The sequence below is a fragment of the Amblyomma mixtum genome, chromosome 7 (genome assembly GCF_055824585.1).
Source record: "Amblyomma mixtum isolate Tamu chromosome 7, ASM5582458v1, whole genome shotgun sequence".
In the NCBI taxonomy this organism is placed as follows: domain Eukaryota; kingdom Metazoa; phylum Arthropoda; class Arachnida; order Ixodida; family Ixodidae; genus Amblyomma; species Amblyomma mixtum.
Window position 1 is genome coordinate 149556048 of NC_143018.1, and position 21641 is coordinate 149577688.

General features: G+C 47.7%; 1 protein-coding gene across 5 annotated transcripts in view; it reads left to right on the forward strand.

Moving 5' to 3' along the window:
• LOC149337835 (mitogen-activated protein kinase 14A-like) overlaps window positions 1–21641 on the forward strand; it is a 126770-nt gene that overhangs the window by 52225 nt on the left and 52904 nt on the right. For 3 of the 5 annotated variants that reach the window (XM_089553548.1, XM_089553545.1, XM_089553549.1), the window contains 3 exons: window positions 2075–2189; window positions 7352–7423; window positions 14335–14414. In XM_089553548.1, coding sequence (XP_089409674.1) covers window positions 2075–2189; window positions 7352–7423; window positions 14335–14414 — 267 coding nt within the window. Of the gene's footprint in view, window positions 1–2074; window positions 2190–7351; window positions 7424–14334; window positions 14415–15147; window positions 15228–16831; window positions 16912–21641 lie in introns of all 5 variants that reach the window. The other 2 variants (XM_089553547.1, XM_089553546.1) reach the window with 2 other exon arrangements.

Genomic DNA, 21641 nt, shown 5'->3' on the forward strand with positions numbered 1-21641 from the left:
AAGTCCACTCTTTTTCCTTCAAATATGTGCTGTGTCCGTTGAATAAAACCAGTTGTAAATTTGCGCTCATCCCATACCCTGTCTTGTGTGTGTGTGTGTTTGGAGCAACTACCATGTCTGAAAAATTAATTGCAGGTGTTTGTCTTGCAGTGGGCACAAGTTAGGCTGTTTCTGATGATGGTGATGATAAAAGGTGGTGGCTTATTGTTTGGGTGGCAGCTTCCCACTAATGGTCTCGCCTGGCTGTGAGGCCCTCGGCACTTTATTGCTCCTGAATGCAAGCCATGTGGAGCAAGTGTGTCACATTGCATGCATTTTGAGTTGACTGCTTGAGATGTATGAAAGTGTGAGTTAAAAGTGTAAATACTCCCCTAGAATTTGACTCATTGAAGAGAACTTGGATATTCCACAGAATGAAGTTCTCCTTGAGTTGGGCACAATCTGTGTACCTCTGCCGTTTGCTGCATGCTGAGAGTGGATGAAACTTTGTGGGGAGTTTTCATTGGACGAAAAAGCTCCATTTCTGCGTCTAAGCTGACTTTTTGTTGCTTAAGGGGGAAAGAGGGTCTTAGAAATAAATTTTTATTATTGAAGTGACAACCATGAAATCTTGAGGGAACATGCATTTTTGTGTGCTGGTTCCAAATATGTAATTTAATTTTATGTACAACAAGTCCTTGTGCGCTTAGGCAATATGTTAGGCAACTTTTGCTGAGAGATTGAAAGAAATTGTATTGCAGGGAACTTGTTACATTGCATGCCATTGGTTTCTCTTGGCATCAAGCTATGCAATAAGGGTAAAATTATCATCCTGCCTGTGATAGAAGGAGAGTTACACCTCTGTCACACTAGCAAATTTAATGTCATTCGAACCTAATGGCATTCGGTGCATCGAGTGTCATTTGGTCTCTTTCGGTGCTGCACAGAAAAAAATAATGTCATTTGAAAATGGTGGCATCGACAACGAGTGAAGAAAAAGTAGTCCAACTGAACGACATCAGTGCGCATAAAAGATGTTTGAAATTGTTGTGCAGTGTTTCAAAAGTGAGTGAAAACATTTGTGTGCCGTGTTATAAGCTTAAAATAATATTTCTGGCCATTCTGCACCACTTTAGCTATCAAAAGCCAAGCCAAGTACAAAGTCAACCACAAATCCGATAAATGTAAACAAACCAAATGGCTGACATGGCGGCGCGCGGACACGCGCGGAGCTTGGAAATGACTTCCAAAAGGTGAACTGCTCAGTTACGTCTTTAAGTACCTTCGAGCTTAACAAACATGGCACGCCTACCAGCAAGAATCACGCAACCCAAAATGACCGACGGTCGCGGGAAAGACGCTGCTTCACGCTCGGCCGCTGCTGTTGGCTGCTGCTGAGACCGAGAGTAATAGCTATCCACGACAGCCTCTAGTGTGAACAGATTCACACCAACATTACCTTTTTTTATCAGAACTAAATAAATGCACTTCCTAAGTTTGGCAGTGTGCACATTATTTTTTCGCGTCGCTTGTTTCTGCTGCGTATCCGATGTCCAGAGTATGCATTCGGTTCTAGATCGAATGCGAATGAGTTCCCCTAACTCATTCGATGGCGAATGTCATTCGAACCTAATGGCATTACATGTTCCCGTGTAGCAGCTGATTAATGACATTAGGTGCTAATGTCATTCAATTCGAATATCATTAAATTTGCTAGTGTGACAGGGGTATTATACGATTTTGAAGTGATCAGTTTCTTCCCGTTTGGGAAGTGGCAAATTCAAACCCCTGTAACTCAACTTCTGTGATAGGCAGGATAATAATTTTGCCCTCATTGCTTGGTTTGATGTCAAGACAGTCCAATGGCATACGTCCCAGCAAGTTTCCTGCTCCAAAATCTATTGAAAGCTCTCGGCAAAAAGTTAAATAACATATTGCATGAGTGCACAAGGACTTGTTTTGCATAAAATTAAACTACACATTTGGAATCGGCATGCAGAAGAGGCCTGAAAGATTGTGGGGCCGGTTTTTCTGCGTGGATGATGGCAGGAAACTCAGTGCTGCCTGGTGTACACTGCAACATTGTGTCATTCAGATCCTGGACTTTGGGCTGGCACGCCATGCGGAGGTGGAGATGACTGGCTACGTGGCGACACGGTGGTACCGAGCGCCCGAGATCATGCTCAACTGGATGCACTACAACCAGACGGGTGAGCTGGCTCAGGAATTCATCCCCGACTGCAGGGCTTCTCCCACGTCTTGCCAATTAACCCTGTCCTGTGTTAACTGCGGCCACCTTATGCCCGCAGACTTCTTAATCTCAACCCCCTGCTACACTTGCCTTCTCCTGGAATCCACTCCATTACCCTCAAGGAAGGACCAGCGGTTATCTTGCCTTCGCATTACATGCCCTGCCCAAGCCCATTTCTTCCTCTTGATTTCAACTAAGATGTCATTAGCCCGCGTTTGTTCCCTCACCCACTCCGCCCTCTTCCGATCTCTTAATGTTGCACCCATCATTTTCCTTTCCATAGGTCACTGCGTTGTTCTTAACCTAAGCTGAACCCTCTTTGTTAGCCTCCACATTTCTGCCCCATAGGTGAGTACCGGTAAGATGCAGCTGTTTTATACTTTTCTCTTGAGGGATATTCGTAAACTGCCATTCATGATCTGAGACAACCTGCCAAATGCGCTCCACCCCATTCTTATTCTTCTAGTTATTTCCCTCTCATGATCCGGATCAGCGGTCACTACCTGCCCTAAATAGACATATTCTCGTACTACTTCCAGCACCTCTCGACCAATTGCGAACTGCTGTTAACTTGCGAGACTGCTGAAGGCAAGTTTGTTCAAATGGCTGCATCTGCAGCCCCTCAAGTAGAGGGAAAATGTTGGATGGCTCTGTCGGATGACACGTTCCACTCGCTCCGAACTCGGAGCTCCTGGGTCTGCATATTCATATAGTGCCTGCATCGCTCGTATGAAGTTGACAAGTGATTCATCCAGGGCCTGTGTTTACAGCTCGAGCTCTCGTCGCACACGCAGCTTGTAATCGTATGTATGGAAAGAACTCCCTGAACAAGCATCGAAAATCAGCCATGTTGCCCGCTGTGTGGCCAGCCAACTGGTACCACCGGGCAGCTTGATCAACGAGTGCGACGGGGAGAACTCGTCTCAGAATCTTGCTCTCGCTCAGGTCACTCGCTAGCTTGTACCGGCACTGGGCGAGCAGAAAGTCATTTGCACTTTGCTTGTCCCTGTAGCCACTGTAATTTGGTATTGGCACTCCGATCCGAGGGCCGGATGAGCACGCCAATTGTAGCATCTGTTGAAAGGTGTTTGCGAGGACGTCTGCAATGCTCTCTCCCTCTGCTGGACACACTACACGCTCTTCAGCCACCTGGCTGGGTGCACGTGCCACACTTGCGGATGTCGATAGAGCAAAGCCAACTGGCCGGCTTTTGTCTGAGGTGGGGAAAGGGTAGCCTTCGCCAACTGGCAGTGGCTTGTAGTGCTGCTCGGGACCTCCTGGAGCCAAGTGCGCTGCGTCACCCTCTGCCACCTGGCGGGGAGCGCTTCCCGCATCTGCGGGCGTTGACGCAGTTAGATCACCTGGCCTGAATGCGTGCGCAGGAGTCGAAAGGAGCGAGTAGCCAGTGCCAACTGGCATTGGCTCGACGAGCAGTCCAGGATCTCCTGGGTAGAAATTTGGTTGGCGAACCGCATCTACGGACGCGCCTGAGACATAGGGGAACATTCGGAAGCCACCTGGCTTGGGCTTTCCTTGCTGGCTGGGAGCTCCCAGCATGTAACCAGTTGCGCGACCCGCATCTGTCGGAGTGCTTGGGGACATGTTCTCCAGAACGGAACTCCTGTAGCCACACCCATCTGGCATTTCCAGCTCGGAGTATTCACCAGGGACTCCTGGTGCAATATTTCGGACGCCAGCCGCGCCTGCGGCTTCATGCATTGCACCCGACAGACCTTGCGCTACCGCATCCACAGTCGGTTGAGATGTGGCCTCGGGAAATCGTCAACATATCGGAAGCATTCTAGAACATTGTAACCTCTGAATTGTTTAGTGAGCAGTCTGCCCTTTTTTGCTAAGTACAGTGGAACCTCGATTATACGACGTTCAGGGGACCGCGCGAAACCGTTGTATAATCCGGGTGTCGTATAATCGAAAATCAAAGAATGCGGCCAGTGGCGCTCGGCCTTGCGCCGAAAACTTTTGACCGGCTTCAAGCCCGCGGCAAGTACGCCAATCAGATTAAAAAAGACAAAACCCAACATTTGTTTGAAACAGATTTGTAAAAAAATCTTTATTACCGTTTAAAAAAAATCGGTAATTTTTTTTTTGCACCTTTGCCCAACCTCGGCGCATCAACTTTCAAGGGCTGCCACGTCGGGCAGTAGGTCGCCAACATCGTCGCGTGCGCAAGCAAAGCGCCGGATGTTGTCGACGCTCTGCAACACGTCCGCGTAACTAGGAATGGGAGCGCAAACCTCTGCATGGTTGTCCACTTCGGAAGTTTTATCGTGGGGCACAAGCATCCATTACTTCCATTACAAAAAGCGCCGTGGACGCCGCTGTCCTCGCTTGGGCGAGCGCGGCCTCGCCCGCTTATCTGTTTTTTCATCAGCGTCGGCTCCTGCAGACGCATCTGTTGCTGGGACGCGCGTCTTATCTTTTCTCTTTATCTTTCCTCTGATCTTTAAACTCTCCTCGGCAGCGGTGGTGGCTTGGCTCACGCCAGTAGGCGGGCCCGTGCGCTTTCCTTTTCATCCTTCTCTCAGTCGCAACAACACCCAGGCCGCGCCTCCTTGGGACTCCGACTGCACAGGCTCGACGAAAAAGAGAGCAAGTGCACTTGGCGGCCTCGGCAACGCTCTCTTCCGCGCAAAAACGGGGGTGCTTAGATTCGCATGCAGTTTTTTTTTTTCAGAAACTTTTTTTCCGAAAATAGGGGGGGTGCTTAGAATCGCGAAAATACGGTACATCCCGGCCTGCGTTTGCTGACGACCTTTTTTGACGGACGGTACGAGCCAGCCGTCGTACGAAGCGGGGTCCTTCTAAAATTTGCGTCCTATAACCGAGGTTTTTAATGCATTGTCTCTATGGGGGTTTTGCCGGGACCGCACAAATTCGTCGTAAAATGCGGGTCGTCGCATGACCGGGGGACGTATAATCGAGGTTCCACTATACAAAGCACAAACGCTATACAAGAACCGAAGCAAACACCTTGATTATGCAAGAAAATCTTCTCATTCCAGGTGTTAAAAGTAGATTCTAAGTACAGTTTTAGTAGCTCTAACAGCCCTCCTACCGAGATGCCTGCCTCATTTTGGAACGCAACTATGCCGGGCTTGTCAGTATATTCCTCAATACATGAAAAGAGTTCATCATGCAGCAGTGAATAAAACAAATATTTTACATCAAAAAAGCAGCCTAAGAAACCTTTGTTCTTGTGCGTTTCCAAAAGCTGGATTATGTCCTGTGAATTTTTCACCTCATACGGGTCGTCTAAGGTCAGAGAGTTTAAAATCTTCTCAAGAAAAACTGAAACAGTCTTTTGGCATGTTCTATTCTCAGAAATGATTATCTGTCTTGTGAGTTTTCGCACTAAAAAATAGCTGTAAGCTGAGTCCTTTGGTTTTGTCTATTGATTTACTTAATGCTTCCAGATTGAGGCGTTTACAAACTTTCTTAGCCTTTGATTTGGCCTTAGCCAAAGAAACATTCTGAACACTAAATGATTCAGAACCTTGAACACTAAATGTGTTATTTTGACAGTCCAAGCAATAAAAATTTTGGTTGCTGGTTAGCACCTGTCTATGCGTCTTCCTTCAGTCTGCATCCAAGTTGACGCTGTTCTTCAAAAAAATGTCATACCAACTCGCCCTAGGCACGTGTTTTAGCATCTTTTATTTCCTTCCCATTCTGGAGATGTTTGGAGATACTGCATTTCAAAAGTTGAAAACAAAAATTTGTGCCCAGCAAGAAAAAAAGGAACAAAGTAAGAATGTCTTGGCGTGTAGCAAGCCAGTAGGAACGCAGCCTTCCACAACATTTTTGTTAATTCTGCAGCCTTTTTACAACATTCATAGTAAAAGTATATATCATAAAAAATTTCTTGGAGATATAACAGTGAAATTTTGGGAGAGTAGTCATAATATTATACATAATTTGCTGCAAAAATTTTGTATAGACAGTATATCAAGAAATAGAAAAATATTTGCGGAAAGCTGCAGGGTCTCTGAACAGAGAAAGAGAGACTTTAATGAATAATGGAGAGGTCTGCCTGGTTATAGGCCTGGCATGCTACTCCAGCTCTGAACAGGGTGTTAGAGGTTGGTGGCTATAATACGCTTGCATTATGTAGACTATTGGCCACCGAGCATTCACGCTGCGTACAAGACGGAATCCCGTCTGGCGAGGGAAATTGCTACTGATTTGTCAAAAAAAAAAAAAATACACTCGCCAATGATGCAAAGAAAATCAAAGGAATTGACGTTTTGGCGCCCGTACGGGTGCCTTGATCACAAAGAAGTGAAGGACGGGCTGCAGGTATATCTGGGAGATTGCCACGTGTCTGGTTGATTGTGTGTGGAGTTGAGTGAATGTACAATGATTCTATGAGAAGGCGTTTAGGTAATGATTTTTCCTTTGCATGTGCTGCGTCCCAGTCGATGGTATGGTCAGTTTCCTGGTGATCTTGCTCTAAAGCGTTTGAGTTAGATTTTCCTTTGGCGACGTCATTGTGGAGCACCATAATGACGTCGCCAAAGGAAAATCTGACTCAGATGCTTTTTTGTTTTTTGACAAATCATCATTTACAGTGTGTGTCAAAAATTTGTTCTTGTGATTGGTGCCGGGCGCAATGCGTCTGCAGCCAAGGGTTCGCCGTGCCAACTCTCTGCGATGTCACGCGGGTGCTGTGGCTGGAAGGGAACTCCTACAGCATTGACATTTCAGTGCACAGGAGAGAGAGGGAGGCACGGAAACTCAAATTTTAACTACGGGCAACAAAAAGTGCTAGTAGCAAAGCTGGAGGATATGCATCCTAGGCACACCGAGATGACAGCTGCATAGTCATTCAGTGGTGACTCCTGTGATGTCCTGTGTGTGGAGGGAAGGCAAGCATAGCAGCTGGTAGAGGGTCGTCCCAGTTGGGAGACACTGCTCCCAAAACCTCCGACCTGCTCAGAACCACAATTTTGGCCTGGCCACAGTGCTGTATTTCAGTGCATACGTTCTACCGGGAGTCATTGTCTAAAGGTTAGCCTTTGTCCTTTCCCGGGCTCTGTGTGCCTCAAGCAGTCCGTTTCACTGTGCGGTGCTGCGTGAGTGATACTGACTGTGCTGTTTCAGTGGACATCTGGTCGGTGGGCTGCATCATGGCTGAGCTCATCACGGGCAAGACGCTGTTCCCGGGCAACGACCGTATCCTTTCTCTCTCCCTCTCTTGTTGGGAGGAGGCTTGGTGGTGTGTGTGGGGCCTCCCGAGGTTTTGGTCGGAAACAAAGGGTGAATTTTGGGGAGAATCGGACACGTGGTTCTATAAGACAACACCTAGCAAAACTCCATTGCTGGGGCCCGCATATCTGTCTGTTCATTATTTGGCCCCAGTGGGATTATTTATTTTTAAGGGGGTCTTAAAACTAACTTCTTTATCTATGGCTAGAATGTCATGAAATTTTGCACACAGATGGGTTTTTTTTCTCCTGATTCCAAATATGTAGCCATAATTGAGCTGGTGGTCTTAAATCTTAGAGTCTAGAGTGTAATTAGGTAATTTCCTACACAGCTTTAATGAACCTTCTCATTGCATTTTGTTGCTTTTAACTGCTTGAATTGATAGCCACAGAGTTCCCATACCCGGTGACATTCTTCGTTTTTCTCTAAAGGCATGTCATCCTCATATACTATGTTGAGAGTAAAAGGTCGCTGTATTTGACACTGCAACTCGTTAAGCTATTTTAAATTGCTAGCTATACGTGGCCTAATTCAAGAAGAGCCTTCTGGCGGGCTAGTTGCTGCTTTTCGTTCATGGTTAAACTGCGCGAAGAAAACACGGACAGTGCGTGCTCTACGCTCAGTGTGTGTGTGTGTTTTTTCTGTCTCTGTCCATGTTTTCTTCGCGCAGTTTAACCATGAACGTGGCCTAAAAAAAAAAAAGTAAGAATATCATTGGGCATACAAACTCTCTGGCTATCAAATCATGTAATTAAAAGCAACAAAATGCAATGAGAAGCTGTGTAAGAAATTACCTGATTACACTCTAGAATTTAAGATAACTTTTGACCTAAGACCACCAGCTCAATTATGACTGCACACATGGAATCAGAAGAGAAAAACACATCTGCATGCAAAATTTCATGAGATTCTAGCCACAAATAAAAAGATCAGTTTTAAGACCCTCGTCCCCCCTTAATCAGCTGAGCTATTACAGGTGTACAGGCTCCTGTATTTTCAATAATAATGTGTGACTGTCGATGATTTGGCATTCATGTGCCTTGCAGTAGCGACAAATCGGGAATTCACCAAATGTTCTTACAGGTGCGTCATCTACTGTGCCGTTCCCTAAAGCGCTCACTCGGACAGTTGTGCGCTGTTATTAAAAGTAGGGAAGACACCCTGTACACCCTGAGGAGATTCTGTTGAGCATTCTTTGCTCGCCTGTTTTTCAAGTCGCTGCTCACATTAGGCCTAAGCAGGCAGTGTCACCCTATTCGCACACACGAGAGGGTTGCATTGAGCCACTGTGTGTGTGGAGATGTTGTGACCTCCTCCTCACCTTGTATAAAGTAGTGGTATAAAAGAAACAGTGGGCTTTACTGCCGCCTCTCGGATAGATTTTCTATCGGGGAAGGGTGTTTAACCCATTAGAGAACTGCTAGGAAGACAGGGCCTCTGTAACTCTTGTCTCTGGAGCAGCGTCTGAGAACTGGACGCACCTGAACAGCTCACCGTAATCACAAAGAACCACCAGTGGCCATAGAAATGCACATTTATATTAGTGGTATCCTCTAAACAATGAAAATTACCAGGGGTGTGAAACGTTCTAATATGAATTGAATGCTTAACCAAATACGAATGTGAAGAAAAAGTGCCTATGAATATTTGGCAGAATATTGAATATCAGTTTAGTATGAAAAAGATATCAGAAAAAGGTGGATAGGCAGCTGTTGTCCTTATTTTTTTTTCCAAATAGTTTATGGCCTTTGCCGCCAAAACAAAACCAAAATGACTTGACAGCGTACTTAAATAAAATTGCCGTAACAGTGTGCAGCTTGTGTAGTGGCCATACAAAATAAGCAAAAAAACGAAATCCATAAACGATGTATGACTGGCAGCTAGATATTATGATGGGGAGCAAAAACTCATTAATATTTATTTATTTATTTATTTTATTGCTGACTGCCTTTTGGCAGTCAAGGCAGGAGTGCACAAAGTTAAAAAAGAGAATTACAAAGTAGTAACAGCAAATTAGCAGCAACAAAGGGTGATGGCAGCACAAGGACATAAATGCAATAAGACCAACGGGAACCAAAAAAAGTACAGGCAAATCATCCGACGTCAACCAGACTGAGTGAACAGAATAAAAATAAAGAAACCGAAATGCACTTCCGAAATAATATATAATAACCGAAATAGTATAGACTTCAGGGGCTGAGAAGAAATGCCCTGATTATCCAATGGTCAAGTTATATGGATGGTTTTTGGAAAGGTGTGTTGCCCCCTGCAGTAATGCCCGTGGCACTGCTGGTTCCTTTCGAATAAATAAAAAATGCTCTCAAGCCTTAGTGGAAAGCCCAGGACAAGTGAGGGGAATCCCCGTTGGTGTCAGGATGGCTTGCAAAAAGAAACAATGACGCAGCAGTCGGTGTCTGAAAGCGGCTTGCCTGGCAGATTCAGACAGCTGTCACCACCACAGTCTGGGGACATTGCTGAGAAATGAAAACTGCATCATCTTTTTGCCCAGCCCCCTGCCATCATCGTCCTGTCATGTCAGAGATGGTGCGGGTCGCAGTGCGCCATCAGTGGTTTCGTGTGGGCAAGTTTCTTCATGATTTTGTTCACAGCGCAACAAGAATGGGACGGGAGACGAAATAGTGACAGAAACAAGCGCTGACTGTCAACTAGTTTTTATTGAAGAACGAAAGGCAGCAGAAAGCAGGCAGTTTAGATACCTCACTTCCCTCTCGGATAAAGCAATGGTGAATTGGGTTATCAAAACTCCCACATGCCTTCCAGATAACTTCTGTTGTCGTGATAAGTGTTTTAATGTTTGTATATATACGCCTTTCGTTCTTCAATAAAAACTAGTTGATAGTCAGCGCTTGTTTGTGTCACTCTTTCATCTCTCGTCTCGTTCTTGTTGCGCTGTGAACAAAATCATGAATACTTACCAACTCGCCCAAATTTCCGCCTTGCTGATGTTTCTTCAAGTTGCTTAGGGAAGACAGGGCCAAGCAGAGTGACACAAACGACACAGCACAGTGTCCAACTATTTTATTTCAAGAAAGCAGCTATGTTCGTACCGTGGGGGGGGGGGGGGGGGGGGTCGTTGGCAGGCGAAGTTGCTGTAGAATTAAAGTGATGGTTTAATCAGTAGTCACCATCTATTTGAGGTTGGAGCCCAAACAGCACTCCGGTCTCACCTCCTCCTGAGCCACCAGCATAGGCAGCTGCTGCATGTTGACAACTTGTTTCTTCTGGCTGTTCTTGTTTGGCCAAGTGGATGCCATCTCCTTGCTCGACATTACTGTTGGGCTCCCCTGTGGAATGATTGTGTCTCGACTTCTTGCTTCCCTCTACTTCTGGATGACATTTCTGCGGCTGTACTGATCGATGTCGTAGTGGTGCCTCCGGTTCCTGCCTCATTCCAACCATGTCGTCTAAACCAGCTTCAAAACCACTTGCAGTTGCATCAAAATGAAGACTGCAACCGAGGGAGCCACTTGATGCAGAACAGTGACCGGTTTTGCCCCGCACTGAACACCGCATACTGGTCAAATCGCGCTAAAAGGCACAGAAAGATGAAACCACAGACGGATGAAGCGCGTTCAGTTGATCAGTATGAAGCACCAACTAGCCCCCCCACTCTTGCAGTGTCAACTGAACACTGCAGTGGCTTGAAGGACTGACGTTTGCAGTTGGAGCTGTGCCGAAAGTTGCAGGACTGGACTTGAATGGACGCTCCAAGCGTACGGACCAAGTTAGCAAAACTTTGCATTGACTTGAGTCGTGCAACTTGGCTGTTAAACTGGGGACACACGCGCCAAACTAACCATCGTCTCCAATCTAGTGATGGTCTAACAACATTGAAATTCGGGCTTGTTGGTTCATACTTCGGAGCAATAGCGCAAACAGGACAACTCTTGGCTGCTCAGCTGTCCGACTTGTTTCCTGCCTCGCAAGTTTCTCGCCAACTCGAGCAATTCTTCCACATTGCGGCTCGCACCACCGAGTTCTTCTGGACCACGCAGTTGAACCAGCGTCAGAATGGAGTCAAGCTGCAGCAGCAGTCAGATAAGGACCAAATGCATGTTCTAGAACTGCTGGATCTTCCTCCCGTTGTCTCTCGTGTCCTCACCCTAGGACCCAAGTTCGCAGTTAGCGCTGTGTGTGTGTGTCTACTCGTTCTTGGTCCCTTGTCCTGTTTGCGCTATTGCTCCGAAGTAGTGGTGGTCCTTGAAGGAACAGAAATGAGGTTTCGGGTTGACTGGTAGACAGAAGACCCTTCAGTGTTAGAAGAGGATGCCGGTACAGTGTATTGCCGTGAATGTTCGTAGTGTTTGCGTGTTCATTCTTCAAAGCTGCCTCTTTGAAGCGGGGTGTGTGTGATGCAAGACGCGCCTAGATTTATCTTGATTGATCGCATCCAGGCGGAGCCGACTCTACGTTGTTCTAGAGTGTTCTAGTAACTTTTCAAGCTTTATCTTGAAATGTTCGCAAAGAAAACTGGAACAACATAGAGATGGCTCCGCCTGGATGCGATCAATCAAGATAAATCTAGGCGCGTCTTGCATCACAACCAAAGCGATAAAGCGGCGTGCCGCTTCGAAGTGGCAGCTTTGAAGAATGAACACGCAAACACTACAAACATTCGCACCAATATACACTTCAAGCACATGACACTTAAAGCCAGTTACCAAGTACAGTATATACAAAGACAAGTCACAAGACAATACACTAAACACAAATCAGAACTAAATTGCATATGTACCAGCGAGAGGGGTCACAAAAGTAAAAAAAAAATGAAAGGAAAAAAGGAGACAATGCAGTTGACAGGATTTTTGCTCAATCAGTCATTGACTCCTGGCCCCCTTTTGGGCCACCTTGTGATATTCTACAAGTGCGCTTTCCATGTATCATTGTTGAACAAAACCATGGGGTCATTTCAGAAGAGTTGTAAAGGTGATAGGATGAATGCCGCGGGTGGCAGGTATGACATTGTGGGAGGATCAAACAAGAAGAAAACAAAAGCGCTTTCGCTCTGTAATTGTTCGAAGCAGATAGTCAGCCATCTGGTTTGCATCACGTGTGATAACAAGCCTAGTAGCATCCGAATGTGATCGGTCCACACAATAGACAACGGAGAACAAAGCAAAGAGGACATCTTTGGGCTGTTTTTTTTTTACTTTAACTCGAACTTTGGGTTATTGCTGAAATGCTGTGATTTTGTCCCGGGTAGATTTCTGAAAGTCTGTTCGGTATTAAGTCACTGATGAAAGTTTGGAGATTAAGGGAACAATAAATGAAAAATGAAATTTTCAATATTTGGAAATAGTTCAGTATCAATTTCTGAAATATGAATATCAACCGAATTGCAGAACAATTCGATTAATATTCAAAATTTCCAATATTCGTAAACCTCTACTGCTTGTGAAGAGGATGCTGATAGCTGCAGCCAGGCACTATATTCGGTGTGTAGGAAAACAAACTGTGCATTTGCTGCGTAGCCTTGGCTTCATTGTAAAGAAAAGTTGTCAGAGTATAGTGCTGAGCAAAGCAGTAGCCTGTGTATTTTTTTAGATTTCTTTGTGTGGTCCAGCAAAATATTTTGATTTTTTTTTAAGAGAACCAGTTTTTGGAGCCTTCCCGAATGATCGATGAAGACGAATCCGTAACAGCGGGCAGTTTGGCCATGTGCAATGACAGATTCAAATTTAGTTCTGAATTAGTTTAAAATTTTACAAATTAAATTCAGATTTATTATAGGTACAAATTCTTGATTTCAGTGCAGGTTAAAATTTGAAATTCAGAAATTTTAGATTCAATTTGAAATGAATTTAAATTTTACAGCTTTAAATTAATAAATTCAGATTTCAACATTTAATTTAGATTGAAAATGAATTTCATTTGAATATACGTATAAGTTTTGTATTTTAATTTTAAAACTGAATACAAAATTTAAATTTCAGATTCCCCACTTCAGAAATTAAACTAAGAAAATGAAATTTGAAAATGGTTGTTACTGAAAAAAAAAAGTTGCAAGCCTCTCCTTTTGAAGAAGTTATATAATTGGATTCATCAATTTAATGGAAGGAACGCTGACCAAAAGGTTGTTGTTAAATAGCCCGGGAAGAAGCATCAGTCATCTGAAGAGAAAAGAATTGGCTGTCACGTCGATATCTGGAATCCCTTTTTGGCTTGCACGTGGCACTGATGATAATCCATTCATTTTTTGGTGTAAATGTCATGTACTTTTTCCGGAATAAAATAGTTGAAAGTTTGCGCTCCGTCCTGTCTACCTTGTCTTATTGTGTCGTCTATCTGTGCGCATAAAAGAAATCTGAGTATGAACCAACTAGCCCCACAACGCATATTACTAATAATCCAAACAACAGCAAGAACCCTTAACCACAACGCAGGCAATCTCCCACCTATGTACGCAAATGCCCAGTGATCAAGGCTTGCGTATGGAAGCCGTAACGTCTTCGTATTGACAACAACCTTTGGTCGGCGTTCCTTCCATTAAATACATGAATCTTCCGCCCGACCAGACGAGTTTTCGTCGAACGTTAGAGTTCGTATATAATTGGACTGGTGCATTCCCACTGACTCCTTTTCTGGGCAGGGCAGGGAGTGCAAATGAATCTGTGAACAAGAGTGTTGGGGGGGGGGACTCGCAGAATTTTGTGCATTGGAGGTTGTGGTTGGCAGAAGAGCGCCTTAACAGGGTCTAGTTGTGCAGAGGTGTGTGCAGAGTTGTGCAGAGATGTGTGCACTCGATGGAGGAGCGTCTGACAGTTCACTTTCTAGATGTGTGCAGAGTTGCCATTTTCTGGTGTGTGGCCAGCGGAATGGGGTAATGCAGTGTGTGTGTAGCCCTTAGCGTCGTGCAGACATCCACCTTCTGAACATGATCATTCGGCTCTTGGGCACCCCGCCGGAGGAGTTCCTCGAGAAAATTAGCAGTCTCAGCGTGAGTGCCCTCCTGGAACAACCAGTTCTTTTCTCTTAAAGTGCTTCTGTCTTAAGCAGGTAACCATCTCTCACCTTGCTTTGTGGCCGCCGCGGTGGCTCAGTGGTTGCGGTGCTCGGTTGCTGACCCGAAAGACGCGGGTTCGATCCCGGCCGCAGCGGCTGAATTTCGATGGAGGCGAAATTCTAGAGGCCCATGTGCTGTGCAATGATCAGTGCACGTTAAAGAACCCCAGGTGGTCAAATTTCCGGAGCCCTTCACTACGGCGTCCCTCATAGCCTGAGTCGCTTTGGGACGTAGACCAAACCATCACCTTGCTTTGGATTTAATTCAATTCAATTCGTTTATTTTCCAGAGCGGTACAAATGCAAACTGCGAATATTTTTGTGCCACCCCGCACTGGTGTGCATGGTATCTCAGCACAGGCATGGGAGCCCCACTGGGCATGCTGCCAAGCGTATGGTCGTCACGAAGCTGTGTGGACTACACAGCAGACAATTGAGCAGCTTGCAACTTTTAATTATCTGTTTATTCGGGCAATGCAAAATTCTTACCCTTGAAGCAGTAGAAAAGGGCCCTTGCAAACCAGATGGAAAGAGGCATTGTGCTTGTCAGCAGCAGCACACTGACTGTTGGCTGTAGAAGAGGTCGAAGACTGTGGTGAAAGTAGACAGCATTGTGCTTCATCGGAGAGAGAGCGGTTTGACCTTGACAGCGTTGTTCTCCCTGCCAGACATTGACCAGCTCATGCACATCATGAGTGTGACGGGGACACCCGACGATTCCTTGCTCTTGAAAATGACCAGTGAGGAGGTAGACGGATTTCTCTTCTTCTGCCTGGCTTTGAGCATGCTCGACTAACTGGCTGCTGCAGTGCCCTTCAGTACGTTACTCACTGCAAAGTCCCTCCAGCCTTTCGGTCCTCAGTCTGTGGATGTTCAGTCACTTTGCTGGGACAACCTCGTAGGTGTCGGACCTAAGCGAGCCTCGTGAGGCGAACAGCCCGTGCCACACAAGAAATGGCAGTAGATGCTTCGTCAATGTCATTACTTCCAGAGTTGGCGCTACACATTTCATGTCATTATATGAAAGTCTTGATGTTGATTTTGCCCGTGAGTAAATATATACTCAGCGTAACATATACTCAGAGTAAATATATACTTGAATATACTCAGCGCAAATGAGCATATTATCTCTGCAAAGTCATAGGGATGTAGTATAACAATTATTTTGCCCAAAATGCTGCTGTTCTCGCTTGGCAAGTCGAAAAAGAAAACCAACCCACCGCCGGGCACCCACCGGTCAAAAGGGTACAAGCGTCCCCCGGCCTGGCGCTCGGCTTCCTTTAGGGGTCGTACGTTTGGGAGAAGTGAAAAAAAAATCCGCAGTCGTGGCGTAGTGGTTTGAGCGCCCGTCTCGGCTGCGGGAGGTGGGTGGTTCGAAACCAACTCACCGCCGGGCACCCACCGGTCAAAAGGGTACAAGCGTCCCCCGGCCTGGCGCTCGGCTTCCTTCAGGGGTGTACGTTTGAGAGAAGTGAAGCACCGAAGCGTGGCCTTGTGGTAGAGCATCCGCCTCGCATTCGGGAGGTGCTGGGTTCGATCCCCAGTGGCGCCGGGTACCCACCGGTTTCTTTAATGGGTACAAGATTTCCCCTGGCCTGGTGCTCGGCTCTTCTAGGGTCAAATGCTTGGGAAAAGGGTCTTGGACCAAACAGTTGCCTTGGCGGATGAGTGATAAGTTCCCCTGCAAAGCAACCATAAGTCCGCCTCGTGCGGCATAAGCCCAATTTGTGGCCCTTTTTTTCACTTCTCCCAAACGTACACCCCTAAAGGAAGCCGAGCGCCAGGCCGGGGGACGCTTGTACCCTTTTGACCGGTGGGTGCCCGGCGGTGGGTTGGTTTCGAACCACCCACCTCCCGCAGCCGAGACGGGCGCTCAAACCACTAGGTCAAACCACTGACGTGTCAGCAGACAAGCGAAGAGTATCTGACTCAAATGTGAATACACTTTGCATTGATGAATGCAGTAGAGATCTGACTGACTGTTATGAATAAAAAATTTGCTGCTATACGACAAGTTTATACTAAAAAAGTGGCATGACACGCCACTAGATAGAGCAGTGCGTACTCTCGGGAGAATGAGTTGTGGTAAACTCACTAGGTCACAGATAGCAGTTAATTAAAAGACTAGCGCATAAAACTAGGACAAAGACAGAGAAGGAGACAGGACGAGCGCTAACTGCAAGCAGCTCCCACAGATAGCAGTAAGACTGACGGCATTAAATTTGTGCATGTGGCATTGCGAAAATGGCGTTAAAATTCAAGGTCCATACGGCACAGGTATAACAACTCCTCTGTCTGAACCCACCGGCTTTGGTAGTTTGGTAGTTGTGTTGGCCTTGACCCCCGCACTAGACCTAAACCAGCTCAACAGGATCATGGAGCTGTGCGGCACCCCTGGTGGAGACCTCCTGGCCAAAATCTCGAGCAAGGAGGTGCGTGTCCTGCTCTCAGCCTGTGTGGGCTCGTTACCCACGGCCACTCGTTTGGCCTCCTTTTCTCGGTTGCTGGTCTTCCTGGTCCTGCACAGTTTCATTTTGCATGATAGTCTCTGCTTGCAAAAGCGCAGCCACGCATTTGCACGGCTCCTCCTGGACCTAATGAAACTTGGATGAGATCTCTCTGCACTTTGTATGGGTTCAGTTGTCTTTGCACTTGCCTCCCAAGCATGGCTGCGGAACGTTCAGTGGATTTCCTCTTGACTTGCATGTCTCGCTCTCTGTAGGCAGCTTCAGTTGAAAGCTTGGAAAAGGGTTTGATTGAAGCGGCTGATTAGCGTTTTTTTGGGGGGCCTGATACTCTGGCCACAAATACGAGCATCCTGTGCAACTTGCATGATTGGTCGCCAACTTCTAAGTTGGGGAGGACACTGCAAGCAGCTCCCCCTGGACCTAATGAAACAGATCTCTCCGCCATTTTCAGGCTGCACTTTTATGGGTTCAGTTGTCTTTGCACTTGCCTCTCAAGCATGGCTGTGGAATGTTCAGTGGATTTCCTCTTGACTTGCCTGTCTCGCTTTCTGTAGCGAGCCTCAGTTGAAAGCCTAGAGAAGGGTTTGATTAAAGCGACTGATTAGCGTTTGTTTATTTGTGCCTGATACTCTGGCCACAAGAGCATCCTGTGCAACTTGCATGATTGGTTGCCTACTTGTAAGTTGGGGAGGACACTGCAAGCAGCAGTGAAATTACAACCGAAAACTCCAGAGGGACGCCAACACAGTTTGAATTATGTCCACTTCAAACTACTGTATTTGCTCGATTCTGAGCACCCACTCTTATGTCACGATCGTAATACCCGAGTGGTGCTTGCACTCGAGAAATCTAAAATGACGTCCCATCCCCCCCCTTTTTCATGGTGATATCTTGACAAATTCGATGCTGAATTCCACTGCAGTGCTCTGGTTTCTATTGTCTTCAGCAAACGTGATTACTATTTGCTTTGACTTCAATGTGTAGGCAGCCCTTTTTGAACTGATGCCGACTTCCATTAGGGCTCCCGGACAGCTAACACCGTCCGCCTCCTCAGTGTTGCACATGCGCAGAGTGATGTCACAGCCTGCAGCTCGTGTGCACGCTACGCCGATGGTGGAGCAGATGCCGCCCGCCTCATCAGTTGTGTGCATGCGCAGAGTGACATCACAGCACGCAATTGGTGTGCACGCTGTGCACCTTGCCGCTGCACTGACGGTGGAGCAGATGCCGCCCGCCTTGTCAGCTGTGCACATGCGCAGAGTGACGTCAGAGCACGCAGTTGGTGTGCACGCTGTGCGCCTTGCCACTGCGCCGATGGTGGAGCAGATGCCACCCGCCTCGTCAGTTGTGCACATGCGCAAAGTGACATCACAGCACGCAGTTGGTGTGCACGCTGTGCACCTTGCCACTGCGCCAATGGTGGAGCAGATGCTGCCTGCCTCATCAGTTGTGCACATGCGCAAAGTGACATCACAGCACGCAGTTGGTGTGCACGCTGTGCGCCTTGCCACTGCGTTGACGGTGGAGCAGATGCCGCCCGCCTCGTCATTTGTGCACATGCGCAGTGACATCACAGCACGCAGTTGGTGTGCACGCTGTGCGCCTTGCCGCTGCACTGACGGTGGAGCAGATGCCGCCCGCCTCGTCAGTTGTGCACATGCGCAAAGTGACATCACAGCACGCAGTTGGTGTGCAGGCTGTGCGCCTTGCCACTGCGTTGACGGTGGAGCAGATGCCGCCCGCCTCGTCATTTGTGCACATGCGCAGTGACATCACAGCACGCAGTTGGTGTGCACGTGTGCGCCTTGCCGCTGCACTGACGGTGGAGCAGATGCCGCCCGCCTTGTCAGCTGTGCACATGCGCAGAGTGACATCAGAGCACGCAGTTGGTGTGCACGCTGTGCGCCTTGCCACTGCGCCGATGGTGGAGCAGATGCCACCCGCCTCGTCAGTTGTGCACATGCGCAAAGTGACATCACAGCACGCAGTTGGTGTGCACGCTGTATCGGTGACCGCTAAAACTGTACGGTGCACGCCAGCCAGTCTGGCAACGAGCTCGGGCACTTCCGGTGAGCGGGCAATAAACGTCAGTTGTTTCATGGCTACCGCACGTGTCGGTCTCTTGTATACATGGTGTCAGAAGTGACCAGTTCCCGCGCCACAAAATGACAGAGCTTCCGCCTCCAGAGCCGTTACGTTTCGGGGATAATGTGGCGGACAACTGGACTCGATTCAAGCAACGGGTAGAGCTCTACTTCATCGCCACTGAGTCAACAGAGCCAGGAAGACAACGCAGCAACGCCCAGAAAGCCGCCATTTTGCTTCACCTCGCCGGTCAAGAGGCAATAGATGTGTACAACACCTTCGATCTTACCGCTGAAGACAAGAAGGACTACGACAAGCTAGTGCAAGCTTTTGAAGCCTACTGCCTACCGCAGAACAATGAGACGTTCGAGCGCTACGTGTTCCGGAACCGCACGCAAGCCGAAGGTGAGCCGTTCGAGCACTTCTATCGAGACCTGCAACTGAAATCGAAGACCTGCAATTTTGACACCCTTCGGGAATCGATGCTGCGTGACCAGATAGTGTACGGCACATCTAGTAAGACGCTGAGGGAAAAGCTTCTAGCCAAAAAGGACTTGACACTCACCGCAGCCGTCGAGTGGGCAAAGGCTGAGGAAATCGCTGCCGCACAAAGCAAAGTGTGGAGTGAAGACAAAAGCGTCGACGCAGTGGGTGAAGAGAAAAACAAGCATCAGCAGCACAGGAACGACGCGCTGGGTTACGGCAAAGGGAGACACCAAGAAAAGACATGCGGCTACTGCAACCGCTCGCATAGGCCTCGCGAGTGTCCAGCATATGGGAAAAAATGTGCTAGGTGCGGAAGGCAGAATCATTTCGCAGTTTGCTGCAAAGCAAGAGCAGCGGATGTTAACGAGGTTGCCGAGCGGCCGGACGACGACGACGGCTTTACCGTGCTGCACGTATCTACAGCATGCAAGAAAGCGAGCGCTGCTGATGCGCGCGACTGGGAGGTAGCGACTCGTATTTCGGGACGGGAAGTGCGGCTGAAAGTCGACACCGGCGCGCAGGCCAACCTGCTGCCGCGCGGCGTGTTTGAAGCCCTGGGAACCAAGCAGCAGCCAGAGCCAGCCAGGGCTGTACTACGCAGCTACGGCGGGAATGAAATCGTGCACATGGGAAAGGTATGCCTCCCGGTTCGGATTGGCGCCGACACTCGACTAGTGGAATTCTTTGTTGTGAAGAAGGGCCGTCAGGCGATCTTGGGACTGCAGGCTTGTGAGCAGTTTGGTCTTGTCAAGAGAATCAGAGCAGTAAAAAAAGATGAGGCTTTGTCCGAGTGCGTTCGCCGGCAGTATCCCAAGTTGTTCACGGGCATCGGAAAACTGAAGCGGGAATACAGCATGACTCTTCAAGATGGCGCCCGTCCAGTCGCCGAGCCTGCGCGGCGGGTACCACACGCAATTCGATCGCGGCTGAAAGAGGAGCTTGATCGCCTGGAGGCTGCAGGCATCATTGCCAAGGTGCGAGAGCCATCTGACTGGGTAAGCCCACTTGTTATTGCTCGAAAGAAGAACGGCCAACTTCGCGTTTGCATGGACCCCAAAAAAGTGAACGAGGCTTTGAAGAGGGAACACTTTCAGCTTCCGCGCAGGGAAGAGATCGAAAGTGAACTGGCAGGAGCGAAATATTTCAGCACGCTTGACGCCAATAGTGGATTCCACCAAATCCCGCTTGATGACATTTCCTCGAGAATTTGCACATTTAGCAGTCCATTTGGTCGTTACCGGTTCCTAAGGCTGCCTTTTGGTATTTCATCGGCTCCAGAGATATTTCAAAGGACAATGACAGAGATTTTCGACGGACTACCAGGGGTACGCATCTACATCGATGACATTTTGGTTTGGGGTGCCTCATGGGAAGAGCACCAGGAAAGACTGTACAGAGCCTTGGAAACGGCCAGTGCTGCTGGCTTAACTCTTAATTGGGACAAATGTAGGTTCGGAGTGAAACAGATCGACTTCCTTGGAGACAGAATAAGTGAACAAGGCATCAAACCAAACCCAGAACTGGTAGAGTGCCTAGCCCATTGCCAGAAGCCAGCTACGAAAAAGGAAGTCCAGAGGCTACTTGGAGCAGTCAACTATTTCAGCAAGTACTTGCCGAACTTAGCAAGTCAGACAGAATCACTTCGTGGTCTGTTGCGGGAGGACTCTGTCTTTGAATGGACTAGAGCGCACGACATCGAGTGGGCCCGTCTAAACGAAATGCTCACGCAAGCTCCTGTACTTGCTATATTTGATCCATCTTTACCTACAAAGCTGTCCACTGACGCATCCGCCTTTGCACTGGGTGCAGCCCTTTCCCAGCAGCATGGTAGCGACTGGCGGCCTGTGGGCTATGCGTCAAGGGTCCTGACAGAGACCGAGCGCAGATACGCACAGATTGAAAAGGAAGCCCTTGGAATAGTGTTTGGCTGTGAGAAGTTTAATGAGTTTGTCTTGGGCCGAAGAATCACTATAGAGACCGATCACAGTCCATTGATATCTATCTCGAAGAAAGGACTCGGAGACATCCCGCCTCGACTTCAAAGGCTCTTCCTGCGACTGCTGAAATACGACTACCTGTTGCAATTTGTTCCTGGGAAGAAACTGGTTATTGCTGACACTCTT